Source organism: Cadophora gregata (assembly GCF_030347475.1).
Source record: "Cadophora gregata isolate MNR1 chromosome Unknown scaffold_1, whole genome shotgun sequence".
In the NCBI taxonomy this organism is placed as follows: domain Eukaryota; kingdom Fungi; phylum Ascomycota; class Leotiomycetes; order Helotiales; family Ploettnerulaceae; genus Cadophora; species Cadophora gregata.
In genome coordinates, this window is record NW_026695924.1 from 905,236 (window position 1) to 924,630 (window position 19,395).

General features: G+C 48.1%; 10 protein-coding genes across 10 annotated transcripts; 5 read left to right on the forward strand and 5 right to left on the reverse strand.

Moving 5' to 3' along the window:
* Nucleotides 1–18: 18 nt before the first annotated feature.
* ONS95_000283 (uncharacterized protein) lies at nt 19–1,066 on the reverse strand (the record flags this gene model as incomplete). Its single annotated transcript, XM_058493431.1, has 4 exons — nt 19–357; nt 423–491; nt 543–996; nt 1,050–1,066. The coding sequence occupies 4 exons, from the start codon at nt 1,064–1,066 to the stop codon at nt 19–21; spliced, it is 879 nt and encodes a 292-aa protein (XP_058363631.1).
* A 301-nt stretch (nt 1,067–1,367) lies between these two features.
* ONS95_000284 (uncharacterized protein) lies at nt 1,368–1,842 on the forward strand (the record flags this gene model as incomplete). Its single annotated transcript, XM_058493432.1, has 3 exons — nt 1,368–1,384; nt 1,481–1,655; nt 1,708–1,842. The coding sequence occupies 3 exons, from the start codon at nt 1,368–1,370 to the stop codon at nt 1,840–1,842; spliced, it is 327 nt and encodes a 108-aa protein (XP_058363632.1).
* A 549-nt stretch (nt 1,843–2,391) lies between these two features.
* On the forward strand, nt 2,392–2,814 carry ONS95_000285 (uncharacterized protein; the record flags this gene model as incomplete). Its single annotated transcript, XM_058493433.1, has 1 exon — nt 2,392–2,814. One exon carries the CDS (start codon nt 2,392–2,394, stop codon nt 2,812–2,814), a length of 423 nt encoding a protein of 140 aa, XP_058363633.1.
* A 1,328-nt stretch (nt 2,815–4,142) lies between these two features.
* ONS95_000286 (uncharacterized protein) lies at nt 4,143–5,873 on the forward strand (the record flags this gene model as incomplete). The annotated part of the gene is made up of 1 exon (XM_058493434.1): nt 4,143–5,873. The coding sequence occupies one exon, from the start codon at nt 4,143–4,145 to the stop codon at nt 5,871–5,873; it is 1,731 nt and encodes a 576-aa protein (XP_058363634.1).
* A 1,339-nt stretch (nt 5,874–7,212) lies between these two features.
* On the forward strand, nt 7,213–9,997 carry ONS95_000287 (uncharacterized protein; the record flags this gene model as incomplete). Its single annotated transcript, XM_058493435.1, has 12 exons — nt 7,213–7,300; nt 7,348–7,426; nt 7,474–7,485; nt 7,536–7,876; nt 7,929–7,971; nt 8,019–8,125; nt 8,240–8,538; nt 8,590–8,977; nt 9,025–9,414; nt 9,476–9,619; nt 9,676–9,811; nt 9,862–9,997. The coding sequence occupies 12 exons, from the start codon at nt 7,213–7,215 to the stop codon at nt 9,995–9,997; spliced, it is 2,163 nt and encodes a 720-aa protein (XP_058363635.1).
* Nucleotides 9,998–10,109: 112 nt separating this feature from the next.
* Nucleotides 10,110–10,700, reverse strand: ONS95_000288 (uncharacterized protein; the record flags this gene model as incomplete). The annotated part of the gene is made up of 1 exon (XM_058493436.1): nt 10,110–10,700. The coding sequence occupies one exon, from the start codon at nt 10,698–10,700 to the stop codon at nt 10,110–10,112; it is 591 nt and encodes a 196-aa protein (XP_058363636.1).
* Nucleotides 10,701–11,607: 907 nt separating this feature from the next.
* On the reverse strand, nt 11,608–12,120 carry ONS95_000289 (uncharacterized protein; the record flags this gene model as incomplete). The annotated part of the gene is made up of 1 exon (XM_058493437.1): nt 11,608–12,120. The coding sequence occupies one exon, from the start codon at nt 12,118–12,120 to the stop codon at nt 11,608–11,610; it is 513 nt and encodes a 170-aa protein (XP_058363637.1).
* Nucleotides 12,121–12,540: 420 nt separating this feature from the next.
* Nucleotides 12,541–13,207, reverse strand: ONS95_000290 (uncharacterized protein; the record flags this gene model as incomplete). The annotated part of the gene is made up of 3 exons (XM_058493438.1): nt 12,541–12,868; nt 12,944–12,997; nt 13,059–13,207. 3 exons carry the CDS (start codon nt 13,205–13,207, stop codon nt 12,619–12,621), a joined length of 453 nt encoding a protein of 150 aa, XP_058363638.1. The 3' UTR covers nt 12,541–12,618.
* A 1,504-nt stretch (nt 13,208–14,711) lies between these two features.
* Nucleotides 14,712–15,338, reverse strand: ONS95_000291 (uncharacterized protein; the record flags this gene model as incomplete). Its single annotated transcript, XM_058493439.1, has 2 exons — nt 14,712–14,956; nt 15,125–15,338. 2 exons carry the CDS (start codon nt 15,336–15,338, stop codon nt 14,712–14,714), a joined length of 459 nt encoding a protein of 152 aa, XP_058363639.1.
* Nucleotides 15,339–17,458: 2,120 nt separating this feature from the next.
* On the forward strand, nt 17,459–19,300 carry ONS95_000292 (uncharacterized protein). The gene is made up of 2 exons (XM_058493440.1): nt 17,459–18,325; nt 18,379–19,300. The coding sequence occupies exons 1-2, from the start codon at nt 17,854–17,856 to the stop codon at nt 18,873–18,875; spliced, it is 969 nt and encodes a 322-aa protein (XP_058363640.1). The 5' UTR covers nt 17,459–17,853; the 3' UTR covers nt 18,876–19,300.
* Nucleotides 19,301–19,395: the final 95 nt, after the last annotated feature.

Genomic DNA, 19,395 nt, shown 5'->3' on the forward strand with positions numbered 1-19,395 from the left:
ATGCTGGTCTTGCTGAAATCAGTAAATCACTGTATCCTCGTCGTTCTCAACGACCACTTCGCCGTTATGCTCTTCCTGAGCCTGCTTCTCTGCCTGGTTCTGCTCTGACTGGGGTATTTGTACAGGGGAATTAGTAGTATCATCAACTTTGGAAACAGACGGAGACTCGGCTTGAGGCTCACCCACCGTCTCCTTAGACGTGCTGTTAGATCTTTCTTCCTTCTCTTTCCTTCCAGGTCGGTTCGGATGCCGGGAATCAAAATTTGATGTCTCTCGCTCGATTGTGGCTTCGGCTTCCTTGATCTGGGATTTGATTCGTTCTTCGTCTCGAGGAAGTAGCTCCCAGGGTTTGTAGTACTACGAAAATGGTCAGCAATAAGCTCATCTGACAGCAGTTATATGTCGGTATGTAAGATACGTACAATCTTAGGTTCTGATTTCGTACACAGGAAATTTGCCACAGCCAATAGGTTGGAATGTCGTGTTCGCATCTGTCGATGGTCAGGATCAAGTCAATCTTGCTCGACATTGAATCCACACACCTCTGCTTCGTCGTATATAATTTGCTCTGCCTTACGAATAGCCTTCAAGTCTGCCAGTTTCTCTCTCCTCCGTGCCTCGTCTGCTTCCTTTTGTTGTTTTACTTTCTCATGCTGGCGCTTCTCAATTTCGAGACGTCTTTTCTGCTGACCATTTGGCGTGCTCTGACTCAAAGTACTTAGAAGACCACCGAATAACCGTTGGCCACGCTTCTTTTCCTCCTGCACACTGCTCTTTCTTCGATTTTGCGCTTCGTCATTGGGTTTGACTTCTGCCTCGGGTTTAGATGGCTCGATTGGTTGTGGAGAGTCGCGCAGAGTAGGTGGAGAGCCACTGCTTGCATCGACGGACAGCCGGGGACGTTTGGATGTCGAGTCCGAGGCTGATGATTGTCGTCGTTTCAAGGGAGCTGTGGAAGCTTCAGCCTCGGGGAGAACGACAGCTGAAGCGATTGGGCTGCGTAGATCATTAGCATTTGCCCAAGACTACAAACACAATTTGTATCTCACCCATCAGCTTCGGCCATATTCAATCCTCTGCTTAACAATACTATTCGAAAGTGGATGCTGTTCAGAGAAGTTAAGGAAAGGCTGAGCAACCTCGCTGATGAGCATGTAGCACTTGTCCCAATTCACGCTAGTGGTGGTCCGTGCTTAGCAAGCAATTCTGGAACTTTATGGTGGCGGGACATTTGCTATGAATGCTTCAAGTCCATCAGCCTCGTCAATTTTACAGAATACCTTCAACAGACACCTGAAGCTTATCTCGAGCTGAAGCTACATCTTAAGAACTCTCCAAGTCCAACGACAACAACCCAGACCTTCACGATGTCCCGCCATCATCCGTAAGTCTCTCTCTTGCCCCTCCAAACTTTTATCCTTCCACTACTACCCCTGGCTCCTCTCCTTCAAGAAGATTCTTATGCTAACTCTCTCCTCAGCGATCTTGTTATGTGCCGAAAGCAATCAGGCATTGCAATCGGCCGCCTCTGCGACAAGTGCGACGGAAAATGCCCAGTCTGCGATTCTTACGTCCGACCTACAACCCTCGTACGAATCTGTGACGAATGCAGCTTCGGCAACTACCAGAATAAGTGTGTGGTGTGTGGTGGCGAGGTATGTATTACCACTTACAATTACTACTGGCAATATGCTGACTTTCTGTTAGGGTATTTCAGACGCTTTCTACTGCTTCGAATGTACCCGATTGGAGAAGGATCGAGACGGTTGTCCAAAGATTATCAATTTAGGATCTTCCAGGACGGATCTATTCTACCAGAAAAAGAATTTTAGGAATCACTAGCACACCTAGTCTTGGAAAGGATACGAAGGGTCTTTGGGGAATTGAATGGAGCGCCACGAAAAGGAACTTGACCATTTTTGTCTGCATAGCGAGGAGTTTGGGACCATACGATATCGATAGCCTGAATGGAGGCGACAAGGAAATAGAAACTGTGGCTTTCTTCCTGTCAGTATTGTGTGTTGGTTCAAGTGTTGATGTTTGTTGCGGTCGGAGCTAACCCCCAGAATTCGGTCATCCCGTCAAACTAACATCTCTCCGTTTGTGACGCCGTCTTCCCAATTTTTTGGTTATGCGACTTCCTTTTTCGCGTCCCTATCAGTTGTTTCTCTTCCTTTCCTCCAATCTCGGGCTATTTTCTTCTCAACATCATCCAGGGTGTTCAGAATAGACAGCATCAAGTCCGCTATCCGCGCCCCTTTCGTCCCTAAACTCACCACCGACGAAAGTGCCAACCTACCCTCCCACATCTCCCACACACGAGCCTCAATACTCGAGCTGGAACGCCGCATCAACATCTCACGGACAAACCTCCTCACCATCTCCCGCTGCATGAAAGGCATGATCCCTCCCTCGTCCACCACCTCAAAAGTCTATTCAGGTACATTTGGTGTGTTCGATCTCCCACGAGCCATAGCGGATCTTGAAGTAAGCTGTAGTCAGATGATACTAGATCGGCAAGATTTACTACGTCAGCAGCAAGTCACGAGAAACAAATATTTCCCGGTGCAGATGATTGAGAAGCCGGTCGACATACCTGATTCAGAGAGGATTATATCGCCGCCGAGATCTTTGAATCGTGTTTACGTAGCGGCATTAGGGTTGACAGCTGAGGGATCATACCAATTGTTGAAGGTCAAGAAGCAAGAACTGCAGATTGAGTTGGAGAGATTGGAAGCGGACGTCAAGCGCTGGGGCGGCATTTATGCACATATGTTATCCTCTGAGTCCGACTCCGGGTCCGATTTCCAGTAGCCGCCGATAGAAGCGCACACACGGTCATCGATCTCAACACCTGTTTCTTTCTTGAGCAATAACCCAACCCTTGCGAACTCGGAACAGGGAAGCTATTTTCAATTTCAGAGGCCAAAGAGCGGCATCTGGGATGTACAAGACTACGAGAATGCTGTTGCTATCAGGAGGAAGGCTGTTCCAGTGAAGGAGATCGTTTTAAGGACTTTACAGCTGGCAGATCCATTCGAGAGTGCATTTTCCGGAAATGTCGGGGCGAAGGAACTGCAGCACCAGGATCTTCAACACAAGACCACCCAGCCTACGCACGCCAGTTTACCTGTACATAATACCTACCCCGGCGACTATAGCGGCAAGTTCAGGCGGATGACAAAATCACATGGCACCTTTCCAGCACCAGAGCCGCCGCCGAGATCCAAGGGTCGCCTAACAGCTCAGCTTATCGGGCCGTCACTATTTCCTGAAGTGAGAGACATGAGTACTGGACGGCATCCAATATCAACGAAGGACTCTTCAGAAACACTGCAAGCAGAGACGCAAAACGGTAGATTCCCAGCATGGATTTGACAAATGTGTCATATTGCATGGCTATCTCTTGGTATCTTGGCGTGAGTGTGGATCGTGAAGGTGAGGAGATACGACATCGGTACGAGGCGTACTGGTAATGGGAGTTGGTGTATGGAGTATATTGTGGGAAGTGTAGAGAGCTCACCCTGCTGTGTAATTCATCTCAGATTGTTTGATGGACAATGACTGGCTAGGAGTTGATAGTTGATGAGCGTCCTGTGTGATAAGGCCAATCCAACGTAGTGCCATCTAGAACTAGCATATATTAAAATGAGTCGACCCGGTCTCGGGGGAAACAATATAGAACGGGTAGCCTTATTTGAAACATGATTGATATTATTCTAAGCCTGATACAGCAAGAGGGAATATAAACTGCAGAAATTAAAGTTGGCAGGATGACGATGATTCCATTTTCTCGTTTAAGCGAGGTCAGGTGACCCATAACCTTTCTTTTGCACCAGCACCAATGGATTTTCGTCGTCGATTTTCGTCCTAGCAAATCACATTCAAGTTCCAGCAATTTGAAAAACTTTAATAAAATTCGATTACCAGCGATCTCATCGGACCTCCCTATCAGGACGGCCTCCTCGACAGCCAACGACTAGCAACTCTGATGTGGCTATCAGATCGCTACATTTCAAGCTTACTGACTTCGCAACAGCGCCTCGTACCTGCAGCGTCCCACCATCTTTTTAACATCATTAAGATAGATCACAGAAGCCTCATTATTTTCCATCTTCTAGTCTGCTCCACAGTACGCCGCCATGCCGCCATCCAGAACATCAGGCGCCATGCCTGACATCCCCGCCTCGCGCCCAAAATCACGAGTAAAACCATTCGGAAGATCCAAACCGAAATCACGAGCGAGGACAGCTCAAGAAGACACTCCCGAGCCCGACAAAGAATCCAACAAGACAAATGCCTTCCTGAAGCTTCCTCTTGAGCTGAAGCTGCAAATTGTGGAATTCATACCTACGCGTGATATCCCTAGTATCCGCATGATCTCTGAGTCTTGGGCTGCTGCTGGCGCGCCATCGATATTTCGGGATGGCCTGACTATTCGTCCCCATCTGGATGATATGGATAGACTATGTCAGGTCGTCACGAACCCAGAAGTTGCCAAAGGAATTCGCTATATTGAATTCTTTGCTGGGGATGTGGATAGACTTCAACTGGAAAATGCTATTGAGCGTCAAAAGCAGCGTTTGCTGTATGCTACCGGAGGGCAAATGTCCAAAGTATGGAAGCAGGTCAATGCTATCTTTGACAAAGCCCGTGTCCAAAAGCACTGCAAGGCAGAAATCCTGGACAAATGTCTTCCACTGCTACCGAATCTCGCATCCTTGAAGATCAATTCTCTCAACTGTCCGCTCCGCGACATAGAGAACCCATTCTGTATCGCCTGGGCTGAAATGGAATCGGATTTTGACTTCGAAGATGATGAGGCGAGCCACTTTCTCGATTCGCCAGTCTCAATCCAAAGATATTCCGCTATCCTCGCATCGGCTATCAAGTGTAAGTCAATACAGAAGCTGGACCTCGATTGCTTCCCAATCGATTATTTCAGGACAGGTTTTGCAAGTGACTTCCCAGGACGTGAACTCCTCTCTGCTCTACAGCCAAGCCCCCAACTCAAGGAACGGCTGTCACATATTACAGACCTACGGATCGCGGTCGTTGGAGTGGGCAATTCCATGTTGCCTTACAATTCGCAAATGGGCCGGAAAATGGCACAGATGCTGGGTTGCTTCCAGAACATCACCTCCCTCGATCTCTCTTACGAAGAAGCCGACGACGATACAGACGAATGCCTGTTAGGCTTCGAAGACACATTCTACCGTCTTACATACCCGCACTTACATAGCCTCCGCATCTCAGGATGCGACTCCACAGAAGAAGACCTCGGCAAATTCCTCGTCGCCCACAAACGCACTCTCCGGTACCTACACATCGGCGAAGCAGGCTGTACGCCTCAAGAACGGACTTGGAAGGATGTCCTGACTGACTTACGCGATCACATGTCCCTTGAGAAGTTCGAGCTGTATGTTCCTGAAGCCGAAGGACGCATCTATGACGTTAATTGGAAACCTGTGGTGTCTGATGCTGGAAAAGGAAAGATCAAGGATGCCAAATTGCTGGAGCTGTATGTCCTTGGCAAATGTCCATGGCCGATGGCGGAGGCGAGTCCGAGGGATGAAGGGTGGAAAAGGAAGTTTGGGGCGGAGGATATGATGTTGTTGGATCTCGGGGAGGATGAGCTAAGGGATTTGCTGGGCGAGGAGTGGGAGACTGATGGGAGTGGAGATGAGGATGAGGGCGCGGACGAGGACGAGGATATGGACTCTGAGGAGTCGTACGACAGTGATGAAGAGTATTTCAGTGTGGATGAGGAAGTTTTGGGTCTTGACGAAGGAAACATGATTATACCGGATACTCCCGGGATCGCGGACGGGAATGGAGAGTGGGAGGATATGGAGGTTGATATTGAGGGGTAGCTTGGACATTGATATGCGGTCGCTTATGCTCTTTGTTTGGACATCACGTTAAAAAGGGTAATGAGTTCTTTCAAGTGCTGAAGTAAATTTGTCTTTCTTCTACCCCGAAAAGGTTATGTCATGTAGATTAAAGCAAATCATCTGAACTAAACAGCAGCTCTCGAGATATCACCAGAGACTAGGGAAACCTCCTCGAGACCTCTTCGACAGTCCTTCGAGAAATGCTATCCACGAACCTCATGCGAATCAAGATTTGTACTACTGGACGGAGAGAACAATGTAAGTCGGTGAGTATGGCAAGATTTATCCAGAAGAGGGCATGAAATTCTCTTAGGACTCCACCCTGTGAAGTCGGCACAGCAGCCTCAGTACATGCTGAGAAGTTCATAGAATACCAACAATCACGCAAAGCCACAGACTTTTATTGTACCGCCCTACCACAGACCTCGCGATAATGCCGCAAGACCATCTGCTTGTCCACCGAAAAATCTTCAGCACTGCCCTTACCAACTAATGCACAGCATATTTCTCCCACGCGATCTACCCCGCAGTACCAACGAGGCGCATGGAGCAAGGATTCCCCACAACCTTCACTGACTGTTACTCTAGGATGAGTTGTTAACTGCATGGTTCGCAGCTCGGAGGTTACACGGCACAAAGCTTGTCGCTCTTGTCTCAGAAAGTCTGCCGAGTGTGCGGATGATCAAAAAAACAGCGCATGTGATGGGAGCACATTCTAGCTTCGGTACCCCTCGACAAGGACCTTTTGGTGATGACTTTGACAGCAATGCATGCTTTTGATGCCGGATGATAGATTCTTCCAGAGGTAAGACGATGGATCTTGGCATTTTTTGTCGAGCACATTGCATTATCTGAAAGACGTGCAGCTGCGAGCTTGTTGGAAGGTTTGCGAAGAAGCATCAAATATACCCCGAATTCTCTCTGAACCCAAGCTTTCCATGAACGACCTGGGGTACTATCTGCAGAAAGAAGCTAGATCTTTTTGTATTTACCACCCCTGGTACTGCGGTGGACTCTGCCGGTAGAAGATGGTACCATCTGACCGAAGTTGACAGTTCTAAGTGTCATGAATGATCATGGCAGCATGCAAACTTTCACGTACCTCAAAACTACAGACCGGCAATTCTTGCGGCCTTTCTCAGCAGCTTACAGCACACTTCAATCAGTTGCCTCACTGCATGGGAGGACTGCTGTATTTCAAGTTCTGTATCTTGTTGGGGACATTCTCCTCCACCACAAACATACCTTGAGATCCTTATTCTTGAAGTTATTCTCATAAGTATTGACTGATATCCATTAATGACCTCAAACCTATAAGATGAAGCTCATTTTTGGTGCATCACTTCTAAGCTTGGTTTGGGCATCCAGCTTCAATCCAGCTCGCCCACCAGCAATTCCACTTGCAGGTATGTTCCACCATCTGGGATCAGGTCACGGTCTGACAGAGCCCAAGTCAAGAGTCCTTATATGAGTACATGGCTTGAAGTTGGCAGCGATGGAGGAAGTGGTGGGAAACTTGCAGGATATTGGCCGTACAGTAAACTTTCAGATGTGTTGAGTCCGAGCTAACAGCATGCAGTCGGTTCTGGGCGTGAGTTTATTGCTTCACTGGAGCTTAATTTGTCTGATATTCCTACGTAGTGGCTCTCAGCCTGGACCTGTCGCTGGCAGAAATGGAGCTGTCACAGCTTGGGTTGGCTTCATCAAAGTCGACGGAGCGGCATATACCTGGATGGGTGATGCTTATGTGAATGGTGGAGCGCCTTCTCTGGTGACACAAGACTTCTTCGAATATACTTCTCAGAGATCTACTTTCATTATGAATGTAGCTGGGAAGGTCACGATAAATGTGACATTCCTATCACCGCTCACCCCCACGGATCTCAAGCGCCAGTCAATTATTGGGACATATCTGTCTGTGACTGTAAACTCACGTGATGGTGCGAATCACAATGTCCAGCTATACGCAGATATATCAGCAGGTTGGTCGAGGACATCAGGGCGAACAGCGACAGTTGGCTAACAGGAGTTCAGAATGGGTCAATCCGACGCATAACCAAGAGCCAGTAGCTTGGAGGTGATTATCTTGGAATTTTCTGCACAGATTGAAGCTGATCAATCCAGCTACTCTGTCCAGAACGGGGTTGCTAGTCACAAATCCTACCAACAGACTCAGAGCGAGTTCAATGCAGACTACCCCGACGATGCTGCGCATTGGGGAAACTGGTATTGTATGATTTTTTCTTGTTTCCTTCCAATATACATAATCGAGGGAGAGGTTGGGCGGCGTTGTCTTGTTTACTTCGGGAAGCGAAGGTTGCAGAGCTGAAAGTTTTCTCATTTAGGGTCTACCGCCGCTAGTCCATCGATGACTTATCAATCAGGGACCGATTCTACTGTTAGACAAAACTTTGTAAGCAATGGAGCTTTGTCAAATACTCAAGATAGCAACTACCGAGCCATCAGCTCAAGCTGGCCTGTATTTGGGTTTGCAAATTCTCTTGGCAACGTTGGGACCACTCCTATATCCACCCTCTATACAATAGTGCATGCGCAAAAGAATGCCATTTATTACAATGGAGCAAGTGGGCTCGTCGGATTACCCTCATTGTGGACAAGCTACTGGAACACGGACCTTGGCATGGTATGCCAAAATCTTTCGCCCCGAGGATAGTACATACTGACCAGTGAGCAGGTGGAGTTCTTCTTTAAAGACTGGTCAAGTAATAGCGGAGCACTTGATCACAAGATTGCAGTCGACTCGTTGAAAGCAGCAGGCCAAGACTATCTGACCATCACATCTCTCTCGGCTCGACAAGCATTTGGTGCTGTCCAACTCTGCGGAACCCCAACCAAGCCCTATTTGTTTCTCAAAGAAATCAGCTCCGATGGCAACATTCAGACAGTCGATGTCTTGTTCCCTGCCATGCCAATATTTCTATACACCAATCCGATTCTCGTCAAATATTTATTGGATCCACTATTTGAGAATCAAGAAGCTGGCCGTTTCCCGCAGACCTACTCGCTCCATGACCTCGGAGCGAATTATCCGCGTGCGATTGGCCACCCAACAGGTGATGGAGGTGGGTATTCATGTAATCGAGACTGTTTCTTATGCTCACAAGAATAGAACCTATGCCACTCGAAGAATGTGGTAACATGATCATCGCAACTCTCGCCTACGCACAACGCACAGCAGATACAGCGTACTTGTCACAACACTACAAGATTCTGAAGCAGTGGACAGGGTACCTTATCCAAGAAGCACTGATACCCGTCAATCAGCTATCAACAGATGATTTCCAGGGCCAGCTCGCTAATCAAACCAATCTCGCTCTGAAAGGAATTATTGCTATCGAAGCAATGTCCGTCGTGGCGAGGAAAACTGGGAATCTAGCGGATGCAGAGAATTACACAAGTATTGCGCACGACTACATCAATAAATGGCAGAAGTTTGCAGTAGTTTGTGGTGCGAATCCTCCGCATACTAACTTGGCATATCAGGATCGGGATTCCCATGGTATGTTGTTGTTTATGAGCTCGCTTACCACTTCCCTGACCCCGCATCTGATATTTCTCAGGGCTGCTCTATAATCTCTATGCCGACACTCTCCTGGGCCTGAACCTTGTCCCAAAGTCCATCTACACCATGCAATCAACATTCTATCCCACTGTCGCTCAGACCTATGGTGTGCCCCTCGACACCAGAAATGTGTTTACAAAGTGTACGTCTGCATACAATTTCCCTTTCACTTTCCAATGTCCCGCTAACAACGAACAGCGGACTGGGAGATGTGGGTAGCAGCTATCAGCTCCCCATCTACAAAGAACATGTTCATCTCCAAACTCGCAAATTGGATCAATACCACGCCGACAAATCGGGCTTTCACGGATCTCTACCACACTCAGACTGGGGAGTAAGTAATTGTAGTCTCCAAATACTAGGGATATGACTAACAACATGCAGTTTTGCGAATGGACCGTTCATTGCTAGACCGGTCGCCGGTGGTCATTTTGCGCTGTTGGCATTGGGCGGTGCGCCGACCGCTGCATTTGGCAAGAGATATGGAGTTGATGTTGAGAACGGTGTGTTTGACCAGTAATGGCCATTCTTTTCCAAGTCTGGGAAGTCGATACGTGTCTTGCATTAGATTTCCAGGATCATGAAATGTTCGTGAGCGGTACTGGAGAACAAATTTCTTCTTGGATTAGGTCTCAGCGAAGCGTAATTCGTGAGAATTCGATCTCACCCCTGCGAAATGCCGGCATAGCCTCCCCGTCCATATATCCTTGAACATAACATGGCCCCTTGAGGATGTATGGTAGGTCGAGGTTGGTTGACATCGCACTATTTGGTGGAGTCTCGACGCTTTTCCCATCGCATGGCTCAACCCCGACGTCCTGACGTAGCACATATGGTGTATTCCCACCAAGAAGTAAGTGGACGGTGTCACCAACATCGATATTGCAGTTATTTGACACTATACCAATGGACCCAATATTTGTGACAAACATCACGCTGTTCATGGCGGTGCTGAGCGCTTCATAGGTAATCTGCGGCCCCATTGAGAAATTATCATCTCCCTCTTGTGATCCTGCATTGTCATCCCCCCCAAGTATAGACTTGAACTCCGCATTGTACCAGCCATAAAATCCTCCTCCATTGCCCGAATTCATTTTGAAACCCCTAAAAAGTACCTCCATGAACTGATTTCGAACTACCTTGGGTAAATGGCCCATGTTGTCGCGGGGGATATTGAGGCTCGCCGCGACAAATCGTTCCCAGTATCTGATAACATTTGACATGATGATTCTGTGCTTTTCACTTATCCAATGCTGCTTGAACGAAGATCCTGTACCACTTACAGCAGTAATTATTCCAATATCGTGCCCGAATAATGTAAGCTGAAGTCTGTCTTCAGAGAAGTTGGGTTCATTTTCACTAGTGCCCGTGGCTGAATAGGGCATGTAGGCTCCCGCTGAATTATTGGAGTTACAAAGGGAAAAGAGATAGGAGTCAATGTACCAAGAGGGCGATGTTAGGTCTGGAACCCATGAAGGTAGACATAATACTGAAGTATTGCTGTCTGCACAACATGATAATATGTCCAGACGACCCGTTCGAACAATTCGCCGAACAGTCCAGGTCGTGAAGTTTTCACTTGTGGACAGCCTATAGTCGATGACTATGTCCTGACTGTTTTCCACGGACAGCATGCCATAGATAGCAGCAAGTTTATCGCGAGGATCCGAACAGAGGAGCGGGCTCGTCTTCATCAGAGTATCCCACAGATCTGTCCCTCTGCTAGCTTTCCTGGTACTTTCTCTGTATGCCAGCGCAGCGCTCGTTGCATTATGAATTGTTGACTGACCCCTAGAGATTTTGTCTAGATCTGTTGACAGCCCCGGAGATGTAGTGAAGTGACCTGCCGCTGTTAAAACCGAAGCCCACTTTATGCTGCATCTCCCACATAGAACAATGACCTCTCGGGCCAAGCAGACTTCTTGGTATACCCAAAGACGCCGAAACCAGGTGCGGACAAATATTCGTGAGAAATATCCCATTGAAGCGATGTCTGCAAACAGTAGACGGTCTAGGTCTAACTTCTCACGCTCTACATTTCTAAACTGAGCCAGGTTCTCCAGGAGAAGAAACATTTTTCGAATGCTTTCGTAAGTGCTGGGGGGAAGAGGATCGATGCCATATTCCTCCTCAAAGTTTACCAAGGAATCTTCTGGCTCCGTATACCTTCCCAGCCATACGACCACTCGACTGGCACTCTTGTAGACGTCGCCCATCCTTCGTAACCTGCTCATTACGCTCAGGTATATTCTTTTGGTCGATACATATCGCGTCTATCCAGAGAACTCTTGCGACGCTGCATGGCGCCCCAACGTTTCGCAAGTTCTCAAGAGCATGTCGGAGGTTGCAGGAGACCTCAAAATTCAAATCGTTGATATAAATAGTGTATTTATCGGTCTGCTCTCCCCATGTATACGAAAAAGCCTCGAACGCTCCAGGGTTGCTCAAATCGGCGTGTTGAAGAGTGCATCTGATATCTTTACTGTCATCTGTGGCTGGTTGCAAGGTGAGCAGCCTGAACTCCTTCGTCGGATCAGATAATGCAATGTATGTAAAGACTTTGAGAGAAGAAGTATCTTTGCTTGATGGCTCAGGCTTCGACGATTGTCTTATTCTACGGATGCGACGGAGGAAGGACGGCATAGTCAGGAGAGCTCAAGCTGAAATACCAGTGCTCGGTGAGTCGAAGTTTCTATCCTTGCTCCGAAGAGACGGGCTGATGAGTGAGAGGAGTTAACATGGAGAGCTTTTGGTTAGGCTGAGGGACAAATGAAGTTCGATTTCAGCTCTTCTCAGCTGCGAGACGAGCTCGTGCAGACCAGTAAGCCACACACGTGACTATCACAACACTTGCAAGAACCACGTCCAACTCGAAGCCTGGCAGACCGATCCTTTGCAGATCAAAGAGAGACTTCATAGTATATTTGATAAACAAGATCCCAGAAGCTTATAAGGATATGGCGGACGCCGGTTCTGGGAAGTGTCAACAATGAGTAAGCGAGTTCGGGGCAACGAAAAAAACGGCACGAAGTTCTCAGAAGCTATTCAAATTCCTAGAAGACTATTTGACTCGTTATCGCAACACTGAAACTATCAAATCTCTCGTTCAACAAAATTAATCCAGTTGCCCAGGCCTCTAACTCAGGAGCACTTCATGCTTCCCAATTGCACCCTACTGGTATCCACAAATCCAGCGTCCTTCCCAATCATCAGGACCGCGCGCCTTGTACAGCCAGGAAAATCGTAAAATTCACAACGAGATATACCGGGTGCCAACAACGCAGATGCGAATTTGAAATTAGGAAAGTTGGGAAGTGGAAGGCATCGCCCTGGATAGGCGATGAATACTTCTTGGCGGCCGGAGTATCCTGGATTGGGGAAGAGTTGCACGCTGGAGGATGGAGAAATTGTCAGTGAGTGAAATGATATGTATAGATTACGGGATGAAGAGGGTGAGATTGCGTACCCGTAGGTGTACACAGGGTCATCGACAGACATGGCATCGGCCTGCTTTTGGAATCTAAAACAGGTTAGCCAGTGGCAATTTGATGGAGAAGCAGTCAAGAAAGCTGGGAGCATACTTCTCCAATGAGCTATGAGATCCCAAAACATCCTCTGACATATCGTCAATCTCCACAGAGACGTGGGCATTCAAGGGCTTGGCAACCCCAAGAGACACCAGTCCGGACACAACGGCCAACGTGAAGGCGACTGAGCTTTTGAAGTGCATTTTGAGTGGAAATATTTTATCGCGGTCGAGCAGCTGCTTTTGAGGTGATGAGAATGATGCGATATATCCTAGACTGAGGAAGTGTCCACATACTTATACATCACTCTGGGCAAAATTGCGAAAGGTGCTGCATGCTGTATGCAGCTGAAGATCTACTACCTGCATCAAAGTGATTGCAGATCCGATAATTCAACATATTACGAACACATTTGACGCACAACCATTGTACTCAGCAAGCCAGAAGCAAATAAATCATCCTTACGCGTGGCACTCGTCACCCGAAGTTTCTTGCTGGAACCACGATGAAAAATACCACCATCGGAATCCCCGTAAACACAACTGCGATATCTCAATGGTGATCTTTTCCCCAGACAGAAAGATAGAGTCAATTGTGATTGATCAGTGCGACCAGGTACCACTTGGCAATTTCCACGAGAAAAATCTGTGGTCAAGTTGTGAAACCACAATGATCGATAATGGTATCAACTTTCGAAAGAGTTGATTGTGTGAAATATCGTAATCTGGGAGGTGATACAGATCAGCATGACTAGCTGAACGAGGTTGAATAAATAAGGAGTGTTTCGGCGATGTCCCAGGTCAATTCGAAGAGCTGTCCGAAGACCAGTGGGGTTTTCAGACTCCTCAAATCCATACCTGGCCTCTATCGCCGTTCGATTCAGCTGATATTGGAATTGATGGAATGAGAACAAAGGTTCCCCAAGTAGCTGGTCGCTACGGAAGCTCGCCAAGTCGTGGAGAAATATGCTTCGTCTGCTACTTAGCCTCCAAAGCTTCCCACAACCCCATCATGTTCGCCACAACGAATCTCAAGTTGAAATCTTCGCCGAGTCTTTCGTGCTCAGTCAAATTCCCAGACGATATTGCTTGTGTTATTGATCAAGACTTTTGCTTTGGCTGCCAAGTGGCTGCCGAGATGGGAATTGTTTCAACCGTGTGGACCTGTGTTTGGACCGTCTGAGGCACCTCCGAACGTAGTCTCAGCCAAGCAGACATGGGGAACACCGACCAGCTTCGGTAATCGGTGTGCCATGCAATACCGAGTGTTCCCCATATTGGCGCAAAAATATTCCGAAAGAGTTGTGCAGATAGCAGGCCGAGATAGTGAGCTTGTTTATTATGGTTTTCGGCTGCGACCTTAGGAAACCAAATTGTGAGTAACTTTAAAAGGATATGCGGATGGAGGAGATCATAAAAAAATGGGCGTGAACTTTTTGTATTGTCTTGTCAAGAATCTAAGCTCATCTATGGAAGTTCAAGAAATCGGTATGAACATTCACTCTCACTACATCGTGACTCCAGCTATTGTCAATAATACATCTCCATCCAAATCCAAACTAAGCCAATCCTCCGAATGAATACCAACACCACGCTTCATTACATCTCTTGTGTCCCGCAATCTCGCTATTGCTATGCCCGAGTCAGCACAAAGCCGTAGCTTTGTGCCGGGTATCTAGATACCACTTCGATCGCCGAGGGATCGAATTTAGACAGAAACTGGTGCATCGCGCTTCTCGGCGGCAGGTGCAGCTGGAGTAGCGGGTCTAGCAGCTGGGGCAGCAACACCGGCGTCGACTCCAGGCTCGACCTTGATACCGATACCAGATCCACCCTCACCAGTACCGAGTTGGACACCAGGGCTGGTCCTCAAGGCACCAGTAGCGAAGTTGAGAGCGGCATTGAAGCCAGCGAGGTCGCGCTTCTCGACGGGAGAGTCCTCCTCACGCTTCTCTACACCTCTATCAGCATTGTTCGGTAATCTAGGCTCGACGACCTTCCGCCCAATGCCGAAGGCGCCAGAGGGCAGAGAAGTTGGGACAGGAGACGGAGACGCACTGGCTTCTGGCGTCACGGGTTGGAGAGCCGGAGAAACAATCTCGGCTGTTGGAGTCTGCTCACCGGCTCTTTGAAGGCCTGCGGCGGCACCTTCGACACCTGCTGAGGCTCCGGCGAGAGTGCTCAAAAGAGCCTCTGCGTTTTCCTCGCCTCCGAATGAGATTTCACCATCACCGACCACCAAGGCGGGAGAGTATGCGCCAAGGTTGATGTTGAGGGGGAGGGCGGCGATGGAGGTTGCGGCAATGAGAGCCAAGTATGCGGAGAGGAACTGCATGGTGGGCGAAATGTGGTTGGGGTGAGGCTTGGTGATGTGATGTTTTTCTTGGTATGGCGTGAGGATGGCGTAAGTTGGAGGAAGTTTGTCTTGGAAGATGGAAAAGATTATTGAATTAATAATTTGACAGCGGCGTAAGGAAGACTTGCTTCTTGGGGATGTGTGAGAAATGAATGTGAGCGCAGCTGGAGAAGAAACGGAGGAGTTGTGGACGACCTCATACTCTTATACTTCCAGAATTCAGAGCAATCGTCACGACCGACTTCAGACGGTGGAGGGCCAGAACGATAGGCACGTCCATTGACTCGGACAACCCCTGTGACTCGTCCGAAAATAGAGGACGCATCGTTGTGGTAACAAAAGAGACGAAACGTCCTTCTCACGGGATCTGCGCTATCACAGTCTCGTCCAGGGCAAGAAGCGAAGAAAAGTCAAGGCATAAGAAGAACAAGACCACCAACTGGGAAAGGTTGTGCAAGAGCCAAGGTGCCCAGCTTTTCACCCACCTGCTGGGCGCTGTCAGCCCTTGTCGGTAAGTTTGCTGAAGACCTGAAACCTCGTCTATTCAGTCATTTTGGGCCCTGCGCGACAGCTTGGCGAGTCTGAACAGCACGGGAGGTTTCGCCTCATCTGTCCAGGACCGCGTAGCCTGCCCCAGTTTGACAATTAAGAGTTCGGATGCAACTCGATCTTGAGTTATTTGCGGACCTCTGTGCCATGGCGTATCGGGATGCCAGTCTCCCCAGAGGGCTTGTCACGTTTAAGCTTGACGCACTGGAGAGGTCACAAGATAAGAAGAAATCGCCCAGCAGTAGATCCTCGGCTGATAATAAGTGCGCTTCAACATGGAGAATGAGCAGAAGAAGATATGAAAGCAGTTGTGTTGTTGTGGTAAGGGATAGCTGATTGTTTTGGTTTGGTAATCCAGCCTGGAAGGACAACGTTTCCTCGTGGACTAATGAAATGCTGACTCAGCAGCCCCTTTTGTGCGGTGGTGCACTGGTGGAGAGACCAGGAAACATTCGAGCTATTTAATAGGCGGAAAGTAGATCCACCGCCTTGACTCGCCTCAAACATATCTACCCACTGGGGGTACAGCACAGAGCAAGAAAATTTGACTGCTCCAAATGAAGGCGGGGTACACTCTACAGTACCTGGGCCATCAGTCATGCTAATGTGATTTGATGAGAACACCAAAATTAGATGATCCAGTTGCGATTCTCGACATATGTTAAGCGAGAGCTGCAGAAAAACATGCTACCAAGACGGCATCTGAAGAAGGCTGCATCTGATGATGTTTTGACCCGCTCTCCCCTTTGGTGGGATAATACCGTTGTTGACTATCGCCAAGTACCTAGATACTCAATGTACATACTTGAAAGTCACCAAGCAGGTGAGTGACACTTGCAATTACCTGTTGACAAACTCCGTGCAGAAGTCGGAAAGTCAATTTTCCGATCTGCGTCCTATGGGGAAGTATTGAGTGAGAAAGATTCAGCATGCCCTGCCTGCAGCAACATAAGAAGCTGATCAGCTGACTTTCATATCCTGCATGGTGATTTCCAGTCCCCACTGCACAAAATTAAGCTACAGGCTCACTTGGACCTCGTACTTTTCCTCTGGTGACCCGTGCAGCGCTGCAATTCTTCCTTCGGAATCCGGAAAATCAATAAACAGCTTCAACAGTGTACTTCGTGCTCGTTTTCTTCACAAGTCTGAATTGCGGAAAACCAGTAGATTGACTGGCCAATGCCCTGAACTGGACCAATTCGGTGCAAGTCAATCGAATTAGGCCCGGAGGGGACATTTGCAAATACGATTCTCAAGTATCTGCAGAGAATGTTTTCAAATAAGCTTGCGAGATTGTTTCCAATGGTAGGATATCTGTATCTGACATAAACACCACTCTCTGGATTTTCATGACGATGCTCACTCGATTCCTGGCTCCAAAAATCCGATGGAACCGAATTGCGGTCTCGACCTCCAGAAAGAAAGATGTTGCCTCAGTATGAGAACAAGCAATAGATGAAATCCCATCGTTCCTTGCGGGGCCATTGGCTAGTTTCGCTTACAGTATGAAGATCGAAAGGAGATTGCCTAATGTGGCAACTGTCATCATTGCACACTTGGCAATCCGCCGCCGAGCCTCCAGAAGCGTCAGAGATTAAGTAGGCCTGCCTTTACAGGACGGTCAATTAATTTCCCGTTTATCTTGAAAGTACTATCAGGTGGACCGAAACATCAGAAATGAGAGATGAGGGGATCGCGGAGGATATGTTGAATGTTTCCCGGAGATGCCTCAGTGTGGCTTTCAAGGTATATAAAAGAAGTCTCATCCGTCATGTAGGAAATTTTCTTGCTCATCATTCACCATCATTCATTCTTTACACAACATTGCATCTTCTTCAATTTCCATACATTTTTCTACAGATCATCTCAAGCTAGTCTTTTGAGTTTCAACTACTTCTTTATCTACATCAACAGCTTTATCAACAAAACTCTCACAACATTCAAAATGAAGTCTCAAATCCTCATCGCTGCTCTCGGATTGATGTCCTCTGCTTCCGCAGCTCCATCTGCATCGATTGAGGCTCGTGTTGCAGGTTCTCCCATCGGGTACGGCGCGGGGACCACGGGAGGAGCTGGAGGAACTACAACCACAGTGACAACCTGCGCAGCTCTCATCGCTGCAACGGACAAGAAGTCCACCGCGAAGAGAATCGTCTACATCGATGGTCTCCTCTCAGGATGTGGAATTGTTGATGTCGGCAGCAACGTATCCATCTTCGGAAAAGGTACCAAGTCCGGTGTAACCAACGCTGGTTTCCGTGTTCGCAAGAACACCAATGTCATCTTCCAGAATTTGGCTTTGGGCCCTGCACCACCCAAGGGCGATATCCTCGCCATTGACCAGTCGACAAAGGTCTGGATCGATCACAACAACTTTGTCTCCAAGGGTCTCGTCGGAGGCAAGGACGACTATGATGGTTCGTACAACATCCCATTTCCATCTCGAGACGAAAACTAACTTTCCCATCAGGACTCTTAGATGTCACCCACGCCTCCGATGGCGTCACAATCTCCTGGAACAAATTCCAAGGACACTGGAAGGGCTCCCTCGTCGGCCACTCCGACAACAACGCCGCCGAAGACACCGGCAAGCTCCACGTCACCTACCACCACAACCAATTCTCCCAAGTCAACTCCCGCCTCCCATCCGTCCGGTTCGGAACCGCCCACGTCTTCAACTCCCACTATCTCGGCACGGATACTTCTGGCATCAACTCCCGCATGGGAGCTCAAGTCTACGTTGAGGCTAATGTCTTTGACAACACCAAGCTCGCTATGGTCACGGATCTGGATTCAAAGCTCCCGGGTTCTATCTGTGATGTGAATAACATCCTTACTGGTACATCCACTACGCGAATCACTCAGAAGTGCACGCTCAAGGTCCCATACTCTTATACCGCTGAGAAGGCAAGCACTGTCGCTGCGTCTGTTGCTGCTGGTGCTGGTGTTGGAAAGGTCTCTCCATAGATGAAGAATGTCTAATCCGAGTTGGGGTGGGATTTTCTGGAGGGGAAGGCATTTATTCGACAGGGTTGAGAGAAGACCCATCGCTGTTCTTGTATATACAATTTTTCTATTCTTTTCACCTTGCATATATCTCAGGTAGCACATATTCTATTCAAGCTCAAATTCAGCATTTCAAGCAAGAAACCTATTCTCCCTGACTTCTTCTCATCCTCCTCCTGTGCTCGCCGAAGAATCCCGCTTTCAATTCCTCCTTCGAACCCAAACCTCGGCTCTATCCGAAGATGCCGGAGAGGAAAGAGAAAAAAAAAAGGTTCCCCACATGTTCGAAATAGATTAACATAAATTGCCTTCCAAGATCTTGGAAAACATGGTAAACTGGGCCGCACGCTCCTTGGGATTCGCGTACCTGGCTACTGGTTCCCAAGTGTATTCGGGATCCACAGCCGAGGAAACGAAATGGGAGGTGGAGGTGGTGCGCCAAGCGAGAATCCTGGTTGAGACCCCTGAGTTTGAAGTAAAC